Source organism: Miniopterus schreibersii (genome assembly GCF_964146895.1).
Source record: "Miniopterus schreibersii genome assembly, chromosome: 16".
NCBI classification, from domain to species: domain Eukaryota; kingdom Metazoa; phylum Chordata; class Mammalia; order Chiroptera; family Miniopteridae; genus Miniopterus; species Miniopterus schreibersii.
Window position 1 is genome coordinate 7959141 of NC_138116.1, and position 20509 is coordinate 7979649.

At 37.8% G+C, this 20509-nt stretch overlaps 1 protein-coding gene across 1 annotated transcript in view; it reads right to left on the minus strand.

Moving 5' to 3' along the window:
* The window catches only part of CEP112 (centrosomal protein 112), a 217300-nt gene that overhangs the window by 193906 nt on the left and 2885 nt on the right, over positions 1 to 20509 (minus strand). Inside the window, exons 2-5 of the mRNA XM_081162815.1 lie at positions 19759 to 19872; positions 16984 to 17174; positions 16154 to 16326; positions 1074 to 1164 (exon numbers count right to left, since the gene is read on the minus strand). Of these exons, the coding sequence (XP_081018941.1) occupies positions 1074 to 1164; positions 16154 to 16326; positions 16984 to 17174; positions 19759 to 19864 (561 nt within the window). The 5' untranslated portion in view covers positions 19865 to 19872. The remainder of the gene's footprint in view (positions 1 to 1073; positions 1165 to 16153; positions 16327 to 16983; positions 17175 to 19758; positions 19873 to 20509) is intronic.

The following is a 20509-nucleotide window of genomic DNA, read 5'->3' on the forward strand; positions in this document are numbered from 1 at the left end:
CAAAATAATAATATTCTACAGCACAGCCAAAAAAAATTTATTTTGAAATTAAATTTGTTAGTACAGCATTTTCATGCTTTTAGAAAACCTCATTACTAAAAATAGATCTATTTACCTATGGTCATTTAAACCATCTGAGGTAATGAAAAATATACTAAAATGTTCGTATTTTACTGAGTCTCCAAATTTCTATTGAACAAAATGTTGCTTATTATATATTATACTAAAATTCATTATTGCTTCTACTGTTGGTCCCCTTTTTATTTTTATTTTTGTGAATAAGAACGTCTTAAGAAAATGTACCTGCTTTATTTTAACTAAACATAATGATTGCTAATAAACCCACAAATATTTAGTATTCCCCTTTACATTAAAATATTTTAGAAGCTCCAAACTATCACTGGAGAAAATGCAAGAAGTTCTGTTTGGAGCAGTATGTGCTAAAACAGTCATGCATCGTTCATGATCTTCTTGGAACTAAAAGTCTTGCAGCCCAAGACAAGCCAGGGTTTCATAAGCAAGACCCCAGAAGGCAGGCAAAGTCCCTCCCTTCACACAGCTGCCTGCAATGCTCATCGGCGCCTTGTTCAAACCAAACCTGCGTAAGCAATTAGGTGCAAGAGAGGTATTCATAGTTCCAAACGCAAAGGGTTCAAGTCACAGAAAGGCACAGCCTCCCATTCCACTACAAATTAATCCCAACTTCTTAAGTTTATGACAACTGGGTGTCTTATTATTTTCATACATACACTGGATAAAAGAGAAAAGTAAAAAAATAACTAAAAAGCAAAGCTTTCCGAAGTTATTCTTGGATGGACAAGAAAAGTGATAGACTGATGAGCACAGTGGCTCGGAATCGCGGAGACGGCAGGATGGACAGTGTGAGGTATTCCAAAGGCACCGTTTCTGACATCAGGATGGTCACCAAAGCTGTCAGACTTGACTCAGTTTCTAAGTAATCGCTGGAACTTTGACAATATGAAACTAAAAATTTGTGGTTATTTTCGATATGAAACTAAAAATTTGTGGTTATTTTCGAGCAACAAACAAACTAAAGTAGAATCCGAGCTTACACAACTCTTCGAGGTGATATTTTGTCCATCGTCTCTGTCGGATGGACTCACAGGATGTGATCTCGTTTGGAGCTTCGCAGTGGACTGTTCCCTTAACAGACCAAAACAGTTACAATCAGAATTTGGGGTACTCGGAGGACACGGGGGCTGTTAAATGCAGGATTACCAATTTTTGGGGGGGGGGGATGAGATGACTATTCATATTAGCAAAGATGTTTTAGTAGCAAACAATCTAAATAATAACTTGTATTTCTCATATTTTATTTCATTTAGGTTAAACTATAAATAAAATGTCGCCTAAATGCCACATACTTGCTTACAAACAAATGCTATTTTTAAGTGAGACTACAATAAACTACATCTATTTATATTTTTCTCCTCCTTTCCCCATATCCTAAGTATAGGAAGAAAAAAACATGAAGCATATATTCTCAGAGGAAATAATTGTTTTAAAAGGTTAGTATGTTTTGTTGGAGTCATGTTCCACATCAAGATGAAGCCTTAAAATACATAAAACAACAAAGCTTCCATGCAGCTGAAAGTCTGAATTAATTTGAAATCTTGTCAGAAGCCACAGAAAAATCAAAGTCTTCAATTTAAAAATGCACCATGTTAATTCATGTAAAATGTGGTAAGTACATCATAAGAAAGCAGTTTACGTTTCCAAATAACTTGAACAAAAATACTTCTCTCCAATTTAAAACACAACATAAAAATACCATTCTCAATACTCCACCCTGGCCTGGAGTCTCTCATACACTTTTATTCACATTCCGTCAATGAAAGTTCTACGATTACAAATATCTATTCTCTGAACAGCGGCTGCAATATCCATGAGATGGAAACTAACCATTATATGATGAATTAAAGACACTAACTTTCAACCACAAGCCGTATCAGGGTTTCCTTCACAAACAGTGAGCTGTGCTAAGTATTCCCAAAAGATAAAATGGTAATTCAAAAAGACCAGATTACAATGAAGGTGTTTTTTGGTAGTAACTCTAATAGAATAACGTTCCTTAGACTAGTTACGAAATAATTTAGAATGTCTGGAAAAGCTACTGATTTTTTATACCCCTACTCAATATCCCACATAGCCACATAGTTTTTAAAAAGTGAGAAAGGAAGATAAAGTCATACTTTGAGAGTAATCTCACCAGCCAACATCCTAGAGCTGACAGAAGCATTTAAAGTTCAGTATGTGGGAAGAGGCAACCTGATGGATCATACTAAGCATGGCCTGTTCTCTTTTAGGAATAGATTAAACAGTCATAAAAAGAGCGATAGTTAAAATTTTTAAAATGCTTAAATATTAAAAGTGATTCTTCTCATAGAAAATATTAATAAAAAACAGGACTGAAACATTTATTGGTTTATTACACAGGGTGCATACATAAAACCACACACCCTTTTAACTCACTTGCAGCTGGCCTCTATACCAATCTACCTCTTTCCCTTCACAGTACATTTTCAAAATAAGTTATTGGGCCCATGCCCTTACCGCTATATACTCTTCAATCAACTACAACCTGACTTCCACTCATCCTGAACATGCTGTATGTAAAGTCATCAACCAACTCCCAGCTGCTCAAGTAAATGAGCCATAATCTGACCTTACCCTCCCCAGTTGATCTCACCAAAACACCAGGGAGTGTTTAAAGATGCCACACTCATTGGCTCCATAGGACCATTCTTTCCTGGGTCTCTCCTTGAGAAACTTCTATCACGGTAACATTCAGTAGCTTTTCTTTCTCTGCCCGTCCCATACATGTTACAATCCCAGGGTTCTGTGTCTAATCTTATCTATTTCCTTTTTACATGTTTTTCCTGGACAATTCAATATACTATTAGCTTTTCAAATAAGAAGCTCTGATTACCAAATCTACATCTCCAGCCCCATTACAAATACAACTTCAATAGCCCTACCTCCAATTGACACGTCCCAGAACTAAACTCATTACATTCCCCCTGGAACACCCTCCAGTGCAAGCCAGGTGAAGCAGAGGCTTCACAGGAGCCAGCTTCAGGTGAAGGCAGTTGAACCAATGAAAGAGGGAGGTCAGTATCATTGCTAAAATCTGGGTGGCACAAGAAACTTAGGACATTAGGCAGAGATTTCATTTCTCGCCACTGAGACTATCTCCAGCTGATAACACAATTAACAGAAACTCTAATAGGTTTCTGTTAATAGACAGCTCAGAATCACAGTGGTGGGGCAGGTGGTCAAGGTGAACTGTGAGATGGGGGTAGAAGGCAAAGCTCAACCCTATAAGCCTTCTTATGAAGGGTAACGGGTGCCGCCTGCCACACAGTCCAGCAAGCCGTGGGGCTCATAAGGACAGCCTACCATTAGTACAGGGGATGCGATTACAGCGAGCTCATGATTATGGTACTTGTGCCAACTGGAAAAGAGGGACTGGCTCCATTCATCTCGGGATGCCTGAACACACACAGCAAGAAAAGCTTCAGCCCATAAGATGCCCTGACGAGCAAATGCCTTCTTACCCCTTAAGGAACGAAACTATAGGAAATATATACTTTCCTGTTCACTTTTTCCTAATGCTAAAATATTTCAACAGTAATCTGGCAACATCCTCTCAGCATGTCTGTTGATTCCAAATACTAGAGAAACACAGACCTGTCCCTATGGTCAGATGAAGAGATAAGTGATGACACAGATAAGATTTAAAAGCCTAAAGACTAATCACACGTCCTCCTGCAAAAGCAGCTTAATACAGTTTCTAAAAGGGAGAAACTTCTAAAATGTATTTTTAATCTGTGCTCTTCTAGTGATTCAAGTGAACATTTCAGATGTAAGAAAGGAAATGAACAATCTGTGATCCTGAAAATGTGCTTACAAATGAAAAACATGATCACCAAATGTTAAAACCATAATGGAGGAGAGAAGAGCCGACCACATATAGCATAAAATCAAATCAGTGAATTAGAAAACTAGTCCAAGGACTAGCCTAAGAACACAAAGGAAAAATAACGGAATGAGTATAATAAATGAAAAACGAGAGATAAAGAAGATTCTAAATTTCCAACATCGAAACGATATGAATTCCAGAAGGAGCAAGTACAACAGAAACTTGGGGAGTAAGAACTAGAGACACAGTAGTGACACTGGCAGTTGAGACTGCATCAGATAAGAGCCTAAAAGAATAACTTATGACACCACTTTGAGCTGGAACAAAAATGCAATGCCATGGAAACTGAAGGTCTGCCAGGCTCTGGTTCAAGACTCAACTAGAGAGAGCAGGAAGCGTGACTCCGGAGAGAAGTAGGAGGCCATCCAAGTTCCTCAAAGTGGAGGAAGCCAGTCAAATTCACCAAGGAACCAGAGGCAGGGGAGGAGTTCCTTGCTCTGAGGGGCGGCTGGAAACCAGCATGGGCCATCATTTCTGAAAGCAATGGCTTATAGGAAGCTATATGCCACAGAAAGGCAAAGAATACAAACATAGCACCAGAAACAAGGAATCAGACTGGCTTCATGGGACAGGAGCAGAAAATTCCAAAGGAAAAGGGGTGTTTGAAGGAACCCCCAACCCAGGAAGCAGCACTAAGGCCCAACCACGAAACAGGCAGCAGGCTGGATGCCTGGCAGACGTGAGAATGCTGTAGAGGTGTCATTCTGTGTATCTCCCATGTTCAGTTTTTTTAATGGAAGTTCTCCAGTCCCTCTCTCACCACAGTGCTGGCTATGTGGGTGGATTGGGGGGGCTGGGGAGGGGGAGCACAACTTACCCCTTTAGTTCACCGGTGTTTAGATTGGAAGAAGCCACACCAAAAATGCCTCGGCTACACCTGGATATGATTTTTATTAAGTTTATTGAGATATAATTTATTTACAATAAAATCTTACCCATTTAAAACGTAGAGTTGGATGAGTTTTGACAAATGTATATACCGGTATAACCATCACGATAAAGAGATAGTTTCTTTCTATCACCCCCAGAGTTCTCTTGAGCGCCTCTGGAGTCAATCTACTCCCTTCTGCAATCCCAGGCAAGGTGATCTGCTTAGAATCTCACATTTATGGAATCAAAGAGTATATATGTTTGTCTGGCTTGTCTAACTGAGGAAAACGTTTTTGAGATTCGGCCATGTTGTTGCACATATCAAATTTATTTCATTTTCTTGCTGTGGTACTCCATTGCGTGAACGAGCCATAATTTGCCTTTTGATTAGTGTGTCGATGGACGTTTAGACGGCCTCCACACTGGGGCTGTTACAGATAAAGCGTCTATGAACTTTCGGGTTCAGACACGTATGTAGGCATGATTTTCATTTCTCTTGGCTAAACACCTAGGAATAGAATCGTGGGTCATATGGTAGGTTATCTGAGTGGAGCCTCCTCTCGCATTCATTCCTGATATCGCTAATTTGTGTTTTCTTTCTCTTATTTTTAGTTGTGGCAAAATACGCCTAACATAAAATGTGCCACCTTAACCATTTTTAATATACAGTTCAGTGGCTATAAGCACATTCGCATTGTTGTGGAACCATCACCACCATCCATCTCCGGACCTTTCCATCTTCCCAAACTGAAACTCTGTACCCTTTTAACAATTCCTCACTCCCCTCTGCCCCCAGCCCCTGGCAACCACCGTCCTACTTTCTATGAATTGTACTACTCTAGGTACCTCATAAAAGTGCAGTAATACAGTGTTTGTCTTTTTGTGACTGGCTTATTTCCCTTAGCATAATATATTCAAGGTTCATCCATGTTTTAATGTGTGTCAGTATTTCCTTCCTTTTTAGGGCTCAATAATATTCCACTGCATGTATTTTGTTTATCCATTCATTCACTGATGGGCATTTGGGGTGATTCTGTCTTTTGGCTACTGTGAATATGTTATGAACATGGGTGTACACATATCTGTGCCAGTCTCTGTTCTCAATTCTTTTGGATACATACCCAGAAGTGGGATTGTTGGATCATATGATAATTCTATTTTTAATTTTTTTGAGGAACTGCCATACTATTTTCCACAGCAGCTATACTATTTTACATTCCAGCCAACACTGCACAAGGGTTCCAATTTCTCCACATCTTTGCCAACACTTATTTTCTGCTTGTTTTTTTAATAGTTGCCACGCTAATAGGTGTTATCTCATTGTTTTGATTTGAATTTCCACAATGATTAGTGATGTTTATTTGGCATCTTTTCATGTATCTATTGGTCACTTGTATATCTTCCTTGGAGAAATGTCTATTCAAGTCCTTTGTCCATTTTTCAGTTGGGTTGTTTGTTTTGTCATTGAGTTGTAGGATTCTTTATATATTCTAGATATCAACCCTTTTTCAGATATGTGATTTGCAAATATTTCTCCCATTCCATGGGTTGCCTTTTCACTCTGCTAATTGTGTCCTTTGATGAATAAAAGTTTTATGTAGTCCAGTTTATCTATTTTTTCTTTTGTTGTCATATCCAATAAATCATTGCCAAACGCGTTGTCATAAAGCATTTCCCCTACATTTTCAAGCTTTACACTTAAGATTTGTGTGTCTTGATGTACACATTAGAAATTGATCTTAAAAGTTTACCACAAAACAAAGAATGAACTACAGCTACATTTGTTAACTTGGAAGAATCTGAAATATATGAGAGAAACAAGCATCAAAAAAATATATACTGTATGATTCCACTTACATAGTTTTAAAAAATTATGAACGCAAAATATGGGACAGTAGTCCTCTCAGAAGGGAAGTGGAGGCAATAGGGAAAGGACACGGAAGATTGCCTGGAGTATTGCTTTGTTTATTAAATTTATTGGGATGATATTAATAGGATCATATAGGTTTCAGGTGTGGGTTTCTATGTTACAGGATCTGTATATTGCACTGTGTGCCCACCACCCAAAGCCAAATCATCTTCCATCACCATATATTAGACCCCCTTCACCCCCCACCCCCCAGCACCCTTCCTTCTGGCAGCCACCACACTGCTGTGTCCACGAGTTTCAGTTTTATTTCCCACATATGACTGAAATCATATGGTCCTTAGCTTTTCTGACTGACTTATTTCACTTGGCATAATATCTCAAGGTCCATCCATGTTGTTATGAATGGCAGTATTTCGTCTTTTCTTATGGCTGAGTAGTATCCCACTGTGTGCATGTCCCACACCTTCTCTATCCAGTCCTCTATCGCAGGGTACTTTGGTTGTCTCCACGTCTCGGCCACTGTGAATAATGCTGCAGTGATCATAGGGTGCATATATCTTTGTGAATACTTGTTTTCCAGTTTTTCGGGAAGATACCCAGGAGAGGGACAGCTGGGTCATATGGTAGCTCTATTCTTAATTTTTTAAGGAATCGCCAGTTTTCCATAGTGGTTGTACTCCTGTAATATGCTATTTCTTGAGCTCAGTTAAAAGGAAAGGGATGTTTATAATTGTTTTTTAAACTATCCTGTGCATTTTCATACATTTTACAGGTGTGCCCTTCACAGGTGTAAAACATTTTAAGAGTAATACATTAGAAATGATCAGAACATTAAAATGAGAGTGAACTTTAGACTGATGACTTTGCATTCACCTGAGCAGCAGGTAAACTGTTCTATGCCACCGGCAGAACAGTCTTCTTACAGTATTGCCAAATATAATGAAAATAAAAATAAATAGTAACAAATAATAATGCAGGAAAGTATCAAACAACACTGAAAATAAGAAAGTGAAAGTGACTTCCAAAGATCCACAACATATTTAATTTTTCAAAGGGAACTTTATTAAAAATAAAAAGAACAGAACTAAATTTTTTTTTAAATGAGAAACTTGACGAAACTAAAATATGACCAGAGATTCGTAAACACTTTATGACTTCATATTTTCCCATTTCCTCCTTTAAATAACACATTTGATTATAAAAATTAAAAATAAAAACACCTTTAAAAGTCACACATTTAAATAACCATTTATTAATATATCTCTGGTTTAACAGTATAACACTCAGAAAGTATTTTAACTCCCTTAAAATTAAGTTTTACAATACACTTGTGACCTCGCATCCTGTTTTGTTTATTAAGAGGACAATCAAAACTGTTCTGTATTATGATCTCACAAAAAAAAACTTGCTTGTGAACTAAAAAGATGCTATTACAAAACCCCTCATTAAAAGTATTTTTAAAAGAAAAAAATGACTAAGTTTTTAAAAAATCTAACTCACTGGGGAAAAGAAAAGAAAGCCTAAAAGAAATGCAAGACCATTATTTTCAAATCTATTCCATCTCAGTTATAATTTGTTACCACTTGACCTTGCCTTGGTAAATACTAAAGAATTATATTTAATTAGCATTTAATGTCGAACATTAATGAGTAGCCAAGTGGTTTTAGGAGTTTGTGAAAGTTATGTTTTATTGATACTCTAAGAAACAGTTTTCATTCCCCATTTATGTAGCAGCCTTATTTCCAGAGCTCAAGGTGTCTAACAAGTATCCACTGTGTCAAAAATATCAAATTCCATAAAATGTTCTACCCAAAAAGGATGAACATGATTATTTTTAAAATTAATATAAGATAAATGATTTTTTTTTTTTTTCTTTTGAAAAGATTTATTAGGAACAGCTCCTCTGAAATGTGAGACTGACCAACAGAGAAGCAACTAGAAGCTGATCATGGGTGATCATCACGAAAAAGGGAGACACCCATGAACTGCAAATAAGCAGGGAGTACAGGTCCCCCGGGCGGAGGTCGTTTCTATGCACTGATACCCAACTCCTAGTTCCTATTCTCCTCCACCTCCCCACCTAGCCAGCAGCTCTTCACCTAGTAGGTCAGGTTATGCCACCACCCAGCAGAAGACCCAGGTCTAGAACTCCAAGCCCAGTAAGGGAGCCACTAATCACCTATGGCTATTTAAATTCAAATTAATTAAAATTTAAGGAAGTAGAAGAGGGTAAGGGAGTAAAATATATGGTGATGGAAGGAAACTTGACTTTGGGTGGTGAGCACACAATGCAATATACAGATGATGAATCATAGACTTATACACTTGAAACCTATATGACCAATGTCACCCCAATAAATTTAATAAAATAAAAAATAAATAAATGAAGTTAAGTTCCTCAGCCACACCAGCCACATTTCGTGCTCCAGAGTCGTATGTGAGTGGTGGTGACTGTATTGGATGGCACAGCCATGGAACATCTCCACCATCACAGAAAGTTCCACTGGACAGGGCCACTGTGGAAAACCCTCACCCAAACAACAGGGCTATTCTTAAATAAAACCAATGTACTTTTTGTGAATAATATTTAAAGATGTTTTACTACGTGTTATCCTAACAATATTTATTTACTCCAATGAGCACAAAGAATCCCTGGGAAGCAAAGGTATCGATCGGCTCACCCATCAATTCATCCAACAACTTACAAGCAGGAGCTATTTATACTGTTAGTGTCATTTACAAATAAAAATAGAGTTTAACAAGGTAAAAAGATCCCATTATCGTTTTTTGAGTATCCAGACTAAAAATTTAAATCAATATTTTTTTAAACTGAAAAACGTGTTTTTCACATAAATCAACATAATCACAAGTACCTTTTTATTGTACTTGGGCACCATCTGCTGGCCACATTATTAAACTGCACAAGAAATGAAATACTAGCTCTATCGGAGGACATTTTTAAAGGACACACACAGTCCCAGCTTTTTGCCACAATGCATTCCTGGAAAACCACATCATAGAGAAGATCATTGTAAAGCAAATCATATTTTCCATAGGGCAGGACTATAATTAGGTTCTTCATTTCAAACTAAAATCTGGCATCAAATAACCCATGGAAAGATCTCATTAAAGCAAGATGCAAAAATTATAGTCCTCTATTACCATTTAAAATAGGATAATTATTCCCCAGGTCCTTTCTTATAGGTACAGGCACATTCATTATTTAGAGGACACAAATTAAAATATAAAACTTTCATTTACATAAAGTTAACCTAAGTCTAATATGGTAAAAGTAACATAAAATAAATAATAATTCTGTTAGCACACTCCTATAATTTCTAAGTAATCTGGATGGTAGCTCTTTATAAAACAGCACCTAAAGAAATCCAAACTAATGCATCTTTTCCATCAGTAAAGTCCTCAATGATAAGCAGAACTACTGTGTCTCTTTCACCACAAAGCAGTTTAAAGGTCGAGGCTGATGCACCTTTATTCCTCCTTCACGCTCTCCTGACTCATAAGCCTTCATCAAAGTTGCAAGTAAAGATAATCAGTGATATTAAATCACCCTGTTTCATGTTTTCCCATCCCACAGCCTGACTGCACTGTGGGATAAGCTGAGCTACCAGACTATATCATGCTGCACTAAAAGTCATAGAAATCCTTACGAGTCGTTAAAAAGGAGCCTCAGAACATTGAATAGAAACACAACCTGTTATCTCGGGTTCTGGTCTTTGGGAAACCACACGAACCGATGACATGAACTGAAGTCTAATATTACTTAGGAAGCTTCTAACACCTTCTGTGGCAAAATGCAAAAAAAAAGCCATCCACACACTATTCCATGTATCCTGGAAAAGGGGACTTGCTGAGTTGCCTAAGATTCCTTTAAAGTCTCTTTTCAAATACTCTTACCACTCTTTACGCTGAGAGTGTGCAGGATTCATACTTCTGGTCGGCGGAACCTTCTTGTATAGTCATTATTTCTTTTTCTCAGGAACACAAAACAATTAGTAATGCAACATAATTAATGACCAATGGATTTTAAGATAATACCCTTTGGGAGAATTGCATCATTAGAGAAGTCAAAGGATGGTCAAACCATGTAACATGCGAGCCCCTGTATGCACTAGGAAAACAACAATTTCCACAGCAGTGAAGATGGGCAGTGGCAACAACAGCTAACACTTTCCCAGGTCCCGGGTCACAGGCTAGCTAGCTCCATTTTACAAAAGATGAAGCTGGAGTTTAGAGAAACTAAGTAACTTGCCTGAGGACACATGGTTGCCAAGTGTCAGAAGTGAGAACAGAACAAAGGCAAACTGCCTCATTTCAGCTTAACCTAGAAATAACCATGAACAAAGGCACAGGAATGCTGATGTAGCTCAAGTGGAGAAAAGACGACTGACATGAAATGTCCATATTTGCTGCATAAGGTGCTCATCCCTACATGGTTTACTAGAGAGAACGTGGAGTCTGAAATCACAAAGACCTGGGTCCATCCCTGGGAAAGCTGCTTGACCTTGCTGAAGCTGTGACCTCACCTATAAATACAAAGAGCAATCACACCAGCCTCACATGAGTGTAGAGATGTAGTCAGATTACAAAAGATTTCTAGAACAGTCTCTAGCATATGATAGGTGCTCCATCAATGGTACAACTTGTGCCACTTGGTTTCTGTTTTAACAAATTAGAAATTCATGTAGAATACATAAATATTTAAGTTATTTATTGCAAAAATGTTATTCTTATGTTGAAATCTATTTGTTACATGTAGTAAATGTATTAATGTGTGTCACTAATGTTAATGATGTGTATGCCCAAACAAGATGAAATTCTGGAAGGCAAATGGACTGTGACAATCAAAAAATAAGTGTGCAATTATTAAAAATAACATAAACTCACGTACAAAAAAAGTTTGTAACTTTCCTCCCAGGCCAGTCCCACTCCCTAAAGGTAAGATGGTTTTGTATCTGGCTATTGAATTCACGGCAGCCCGCTCCTTCAGCCAGCAAGGAACAGGCACAGGCTCTACAGACAGTCCGCTGGCAGGACAGTTTTCCATAACATAATGTGATCATGGGAGTGTCATCCCATCACCATGGCCATATTCTACTAGAAGCAAGTCACAGGTCCTGCCCACACTCAGAGGGAAGGGTCATTCACACTGTGAACACCAGAGGAGCATCACAGGGCCACCTGAAAGTCTGCCTGCTACAAAGACAATTAAGGTCTTTACCGGATCTCAGTGCAGGCATCTGAAGGATGACCAGGAAGTAAATAGTGGATACAGCTCATGGTTGAGGACCTAAATGAGATGAACCAACCTGCACAGGAACACTGTACATTTTGGAAAACCATGTTCCCAACTCAAATATAACTAAAATATCTCATTGTGAAGAAAATAAGCAGATCTTTGACACAAAAATACAATAAGAAATCTCATAAAACAGCAATGCAGTTTGGAAAGTGGTTTTTCTAGAAGAAAACATGGCTAATAACAAAACCTAAAACCAAGAACTATGAGAAAGGAAAGAAAGCAAAGAATAAAAGCAGGCCACACCTCGCGGGGTGCTGAAGCTGTTTGATGTGAAATGCTAAGTTTACAGGCGTATAATGTATATTCGGTGGAAAAGAGAAAGCAGATAATGAGCCTGATGGAATATAACCTCCTAATGCTTCCAAGCTTCTTCGAACCGGGCTGTGGGCCACATCCTAGGGCAGAATAAAGGTAAAGGAGAGGCGCCATCTCTGTTGAACAGGGAGCCCTAACAAAGGGGCTTCAAAAGGGCTCTGCATCTTTAATAATATAAAAGGCTGGACACAAACAGCATAATCTAAAATGCCATCAGAAATACTTCACATACAAAAAGGTCTAAGTAAAGCAGGATTTTATAAAGTGATCAAAAAAGAAACACTAAGGGGGAAAATCTTTTAAGATTAAAGAGGTTTTTCAAAAGACAAGTTGAAGCGGTTGTAAAATTTATGAGGCAGCCTTAAACTTCAGTTCTAAGCAACAATAAATTATTCACTATAAAAATATACATGTGTCAAATATTATAAGCCTCTTAAACTTTTTAAAAACAATCTCTTGCAGAACTGATTAGATGTATCCGGTCCACACGAGCAGACACTTTCTCAGCAGCCCAGTATGGCCATGCGGGGGAAAGGAGCAACTTCGGAACAGAAACAGGAGGAGAGACCATCTTTAGACTTCGCCGCACTTCTGCTCCAACTCATACATTATGCACTTGGCCTTAAAATCACTTCCACTGCCTTCAGCTAACCTAAACGCTAGTTTTAGTTTCTAAATGCCTTCATGTCAATAAAATTCCAAAGATCTGTTAATTAAATTAATGTTTTAAAGTTAAATGTGTTGAGAAACATAGAAGAAAAGATGCACTGTGTTGCTTTGTTTCGCAGCCCTAACTGGCCTTGGGCCCACTGATATCCCATCCCTGAGCAGAAGGGAATGTCAGTGTGTCTTCTCGGGCTCCTTCACTGTCTCTGCATTCCTCACCGCATGTGACAGGCATCTCCAATAGCCTGCAACCATACTTCTCTTAATTTTTTCTAAATTTGACCTTTACCTCAACTTTTTCTGATTTTTTAAAATCTCTGCGTGCCAGCCCGGCCGGGCGTGGCTCAGCGGTTGAGCGTCGACCTAGGATCCAGGCGATCGGGGTTCGATTCCCGGTCAGGGCACATGCCCAGGTTGCGGGCTCGATCAATGTCTCTCTCGTCATTGATGTTTCTGTCTCTCTCTCTCCCTCTCCTTTCCTCTCTCTGAAATCAATAAAAAGATATATTTAAAAAATAAAAATTTAAAAAAAAAAAAAAATCTCTGTGTGCCATTCTCTCTGTGACAACACAGCTATCTCAGAGGGCTTTGTACAGATTCAATGAAGTGTACGGGGCAGCGCCTAACACAACCCGGCCTTCAAGGAAGCGAGCGCTCGCCAAGTATGAATGCTACGGAGTCCCCAACAGCTTCCTGCTCAGTGCCAGGCACTGGGAACACAGTGCAAGTGGGAAAGTCACAGTTCTTGCCTCGCAAAATTCACAATCCAGCAAAAAGGAAAGAAATGGAGCCTCTGCAAATGTGACGAGTGCAACAAAGGACACAGGACTCTGGCATAAACGAGAGTCCCCGAAACCGGCCTGGGAAGACAGGAAAGGCTTTTAGGAAGCCAGGAGATCTAAAGAATGACTAGGACCAAGGGACTGCCTACTTTTCCGATTAATTACTTTAATTAATTACATCATATAACTGCTAACTAAAGGCCCACACTCGAGTAATTTGCATTAAAATGTCATTTTATTACAGCTGAGTAACAAAGAGAAATAGGCTATTTATGAAACTTGTAGAGATTTTACTATGACTTCATTTCCAGAAAACTCACTAATATTTGAAGAATATTCTGTTTTCTCAAACATTATCCTCTGTATGAGGAAGCAAGCTGGAGCTCCATGCGTCTCCCATCCTGGGCCCTCCTCTCGCACATGCCTCAGTCCTCACGAACACTCCCACAAGCACGCAGGACCACTGTGTGGCACTGCAGGCACTCACCCCTCTTCCTGCTCATCTAGAGCACGGCTCCAGGCCAACGCCTGTAAGACTGGACAGGTGAGAACTGGGCGATTGCGCTACCACATGGATAGTCCTGCTTCTGCAAATCTCCCCTAGGGTCCCCTCTTCTGGAATCAGGTGATCCCCTTGTATTTGCCTTTCTTCTTTCTACCTTTGGCAGAATATAAAAATGGAAACACAAATACTTTTCCTCCTTCTTAACCTTACTTACAAAAAAAAAACAAAACCTCAAGTTCAATAATAGATGCAACTGACCTCAAGCTCAGGGTCAGAAATTAGCAGGACATAGTGAAGGCACGCCGGCTGCATTGTGGGAGTAACTGAGTATTACTCAGCTCCAACTTATCACTGTCTTCTGGAAAGATTGCTAGGTCTCCACTTTTTAAAATAAGCCAGGAATTTGGGTTTTTATATAAAATTCTGTTAATTTTGACAACTCATTAAAAAAGCTTTCAAGACATTATGTAAGTCAAACCAAACAAATCTATGGACATGATTCACTCAGGCCAAGCAGATCACCCATTTTCAACCTCTGGTCTAACTCCAAGACACAGGAAACTCCTTTAATCCACCTTCGCACTGTAAACTCGATGTCCGTTACACCCAGGGAGGAACCCGGCAGTTAGTCAGATACTCAACAAATCTTTTGGCGAACATCTGATGCTTTGTAAGCACATCACAGTCTCCTTACACCTACATTTACCTGCTTATAAGGCTAACAACAATTCCACAATTACACCTCTCTATTTTCAAATCTCCTGTGAATGCAAAAATAAATACTTTACACCACCTCCTATAGACTCACCTATTCATTTCTTTTTACTCTTCTGACCGGGTCCTTAATTATATCCCCCCTTCCTTTTTTGCCTCTCTATGTTAATGTTTCCCCTTTCCAATCAAAACGTTCCTAGGGACTGGATCTCTTTCCCACCATAATACTTGACATCTGAAAACATATAATCAGACTACATCAACTGTGAAGACATTTCAAATTACTAGTAACATCTCTATATCTGATTACGTAATGAACCAAAAAAAACATGTAGTAGAAAAGAAAGATTCTATTGTTAACCAAATAAAATCTGAAATTAAAATTACCAAGAGAATGGTGAGGAGTAAGGATGAAGCATGATACATGTCAATTGACGCTGTCCAATATTTTAACATTTGAGGGAACTACGCCAAAGGCAGAGCTCAGAATCTCATACAAGTCCAATGTAAGGCTATCACTCCTAGAGGCCAAAAGTTGTACTACAACAATAATCTTTTTGTGTATTTCAAAAACTTAGTTCACTTTTGTTTGCACTAAAAGTCCTAGTTAAGCTTAGCACTCTAGTAAGAAAGCACAGTTTAATGAGTTTTATGTTTATATTCGTTATTTTATTAAATCAAATATTGTGTGATGGGGGAAAGGAGAAAAATTCAAGCATAAACTTTAAGATGGATATGCAAGATGTTACAGTTCGTTGTAGTCATTGATAATGTTCTTAATTCATGCTTGTCATAAAAGAAAGAGAATTGTGTTATTTAAAGGATCTCAGGAACTTTCCAAGCAATAAAATATATATATCACAGATATCCAAAAAATGGCTAAAAATAGAACGTAATTTTGAATATACAGTAAATGAAAAAGCAAAACTGTCATTTTACCTCCCCAGTGTTCCATTACAGGCCTCAACTTTAATAAAAATACAAAGTAAATCAACCACTTACCATAAAAAAAAAAAAAAAAAACACAAGGAAAAATGAAATGAGTGAACTAGCTCTAAAGACAGGCTAAATGATGAAACACATTCTAAATCCCATTTTCATAGCATACCTGCAGACGTCAGCTGGCAACTGCACCAAAGAGTAACTGTCTCCAGAAGAAAGCTTCCATGATTCGTTTAACTTGTGCTCACTCGTCCCCAGCTCACCCACTACCCAGTCCGGTAATCCTTCTGGGCTTGAACCTTTTGTTCGTGCTGGATTTGGTTCATCAAAATAGATGGACTGATTTTTAAAAATTAGAAAAATTACTCTTTCAATATGTACTATAATGAAATAGTTAAGATTTCCATCAAATTTCAAGTTTGGTAACAACCTTTCAAATATGCAAATTCAACTACAAAAAAATATATAAAAATGTATCATTCAATGCACAATGAATTATGAAATATTAAAATACATAAAATGGGTAAGTATAAATTTTAGTTGTGCTCTGCTGTATAAGAAATTTCATGAATGACCAAATTGCATAACAGATAAATCTGATAGTAATTATTTGTATTACAAAAGGAATATTAGCTTTATGTAAACATAAATGGAAAGATCTTTTTAAATCATATGCTCAATTATTTCTTTCTCTGATCATTAACTATTCTGCAGCCTCCCTAAAAAGTCAGTGGGCAGAGAAACCACAATAAATAAAAATTAGGAATCCTTTAATAAGATGAAAACAACAGAGTTGAAGACCTGGGATTTAGTTCTGGCCATGCCATAAATGAGCTGGAAATCCCAGGCAGGTCTCTAGGCCCTCTCATTGTTATTTGTGACATAAAGCCTTTGTTAGTGGACATGTAACATACCAATATGACCATTCCCAAAAGGGATGATAAATTCAGTTTTAAAGAAACTGAACTAATCTACCTTTTGGTCGATGACACCTACCATGTATGAGGGTAAAGTCTTTAGTGTCCCTGGCTCGGGTCGGTGTATAAACGGGCCTTCAATCACCCCTCGCTTAAGCATGTGCAGTAACAGTTTTGCATACAGATTCCGATTCTTTCTGCCCATTGTTCCTGAACCTGTTCCTGAAGGCTCACACAGCTTCCTAATCCAGAGTGCGCACCTCTGCCGCTCTAGAAATGCATAAGCACTGTTAGAGACTGGATTTCTCAGTAAACAAACATTAAATGAAAGACCTATCTAAATCTGCTTTTGCCTAGAGCAGCAGTCGGTAAACTCACTGTAAAGGGACACAAAGTAAACACTGTAGGCTCTGCAGGCCTGTGACAACCCCCCCACCCCCCCCACCCTCGCACAGCTGCTCCACTCTGCCACTGGAGCATGAAACCAGCCACATACCACATGTAACCAATGGGCATGGCTGTTTTCTAATAAAACTTTACCAAAAAGGCAGCCAGCTGTATCTGGCCCAGAGGCTACAATTTGCCAACCCCTGGTCTAGAGTTTACCAGTCAATTCGTGATCAGGCAAGACATACACAAAGAAATATTTTCTCAGAAATAAAATCTCAGGATTACTGTCAAATAAAGCGATGAGGTGAAAAGTTTGCTGTAAAAGCATCTCTAAAATAATTGTAGTTTTGTTGAAAAATCTTTCTATAATTCTCATTATATAAACCAAGAGAGATAAAATGCAGTCTTAGTTATTGAAGCATTTGGAACTTAATCTAAAATTAAATCTCAAATGTTTTATTTTTAAAGCTGATAATATTCAGGGATTTGTAGTTGGTTTATTTAGGGTTTTCTTTTAACCTCTCTAGAAATAATTGAAGGCTATTTACATGTAATTCTGTAAAATAATTATCCTTTTAAAAACTATCTGAAAAATACAGCACAGTTTAATCCACAGATAATGACCTATTGACTATCTTATCTTGCCATGACACAGAATTGTTTTTAGGTCTCATGAAAACTATTTTGACACTAATCTTTTCTCAGTCTAACTCAATTTGAGGATTATATTTCTAACACAAATCATAAGCCTGCTTTAATCTCTTAGTTTCTGAAGGTCATATTCATTTATTGTTTTACCTAGAAAAATCGCTGGGGCTGGATTTTCTACTTTGCTCATACAGGATTTATCACTACAGGTATGAGAGCTAGCCTCCAAAGAACTTTTGTATTTTTAGCTTTGAAAATTATATAATCACAAAACAACCTCGTGAAATATTGGGCATACTTTGTGCAAAAAGAAAATGCAAAAGTGAAACTGATAAACTTAAGTAATCAGTTTTTCAAGCTATGTATTGTTTCTATATGCCGAGCAGCAAACTGAAACCTATATAATTTTGGAACGGCTAGAATTCAGTGCAACTTGATTAATATAAAAGAACTCATTCCTTTACTAAAAATAACAGGGAAAACCAATTTCAAGCATAGAATTTAGCTATAAGAAAACGTAAGTTATAATGAATGTTCAGATTTTTGATTGGCTGCGATTTCCTAAGTGTTCATTACGAATTAACTAAATAAGAGAAGGCCAGGGATGTACCAATACTGACAATGAGTCATGAACTAAAGATTACAATTAATCCAATTCTTATACCTAAAATCCATTTTCAAAAAGAACATAAAAATAATGCTAACTTGATTTGAAATACATTTATAATGGGAGATTTTAATAAAAAATTTTCCCAGTCAGCAGATCTAAGACAAAAAGAAAAAAAAAGCTAGTGTATATCAAAAGATGACTGACAGTGTGGAAATATCATTAAGTACTAAATGAAAAAATCATGAACTGTGAGATATGAAAAAATCATCTTGAAGAGTCGCAGAGGAAGAGAGAGAAGAGGTTGCGGTCCGATAGGCCAGCAGTAGAGGGAGTAGCTTGGAGGGAGACCATGCCAAGCCATCATGGACTAGGAAAAGTGGCAGGCTGGAACGATGGGGACCACAGAATGCAGGACACACCCACTACCCTCCCTCCCTCTCCCAGTGCGGCTCCCTGGAACCCATATCTAATACTGACTTGGTTCCTCATTTTGAATATAGAGTCCCCTCAGGTACCTCAGGGAAATGGGAAACTTGGACCGAGTAAAAGCCGGTTTCTTGGCTCTATTCCAAACCCTCCACTCAAAAGCTGCCAATGAGATTTATCTTTACAGCCAATCTTATGCCCAGAATAACTCAGGGAATCTTCCCAGCCCCCCAAACTCTTTCCAATTGCTCCATATACCTTAAGTTATTTAAAAAGTCTTTGACTTGAAACAAAGAATCTCATTCCATAATTAAAGATAACAGGCCAAAAACTGGAGATGAGATAGCAACAAAAAATCATTCACGCTTGACTGTCTTCAGGCAACCCAAAGCAGACAAGACCGAGAGATTCTTTCCCACTTTTACAAGTGAACGGGTCAGGGAACACACGGACAGCAGGCTCCTGAAAGAAGAAACGTTCCCGATGGTGGAGGAAAGGGACGTGGAAAGAGACAGTTACAGCGAACTTTAGGGATCCCTGTGCTTTCAGCTCATGACCTAAGAAGTGGTATCACAATCTTTCCATGGTTTAGTAGGACATTCTCACTAAGTTTCTCTTTACCCTTGACCAGCTCAAAGTAAACAATCTTACATCAGCTTAAGATGAAAATTGGTATTAAAAGAATTCAGCTTTATTTCCATTTTGATGGTTCATTGGTTTGATGAAATAAGATAAAGAAAAAAACAGTCTTAAGAATCTAATTTTCAAACATAATCTTACCTGGCCTGTGGGGTAATTTTAAAACAAAGGGCTTCATATCTACCACAAAGTGGTCAAATTCCGCATCCAGCTTCTCCCACTGTTCTTCATCACTTTCCATTTCCATAATTCAGTCTGTAAAAGATTTAAAATTAAAATATTAAGAATCTGTATGCCGAAAACTACAAATCTGATGAAAAAGAGCAAAGAAAACTCATTAGCATTATAAATATCACTTCTCCCCAAAATGATCTATAGATTTCATGCAATTTTGATCAAAATCCCAACAGTATTCTTTGTATATGTAACAAGCTGATTGTAAAATTTATATTTTAGAAAGTTAAAGAAACTAGAATTGCAAAATCAATTCCGAAAAAGGAAAACCAAGTTGGAAGATTCATATTACCCAATTTTAAAATGTGTAGTAGTCAAGACAATGTGGTATCGGTGAAAGGATAAGACGCACAGACCAATGGAATAGACTGGGGTCCAGAAATTGACCAGTACAAATATGGACGACTGATTTTCAACAAAGGTGCAACTCATGGAGAAACTGTAGTTCTTACAACAAATTATGTTGTAATAACAAAACATCTATATGCAAAAAAAAAAAAATCACACAAACCTCAACCTACCCCTCATAGTGTATACAAAAAGTAACTCAAAATAAATCAAGACCAAAGTATAAAATATAAAACTATAAAAATCTTAGAATATTAGGGACCAATTTCCATGATTCTGGAAAAGACAAAGTTTTCTTAGATACAACACG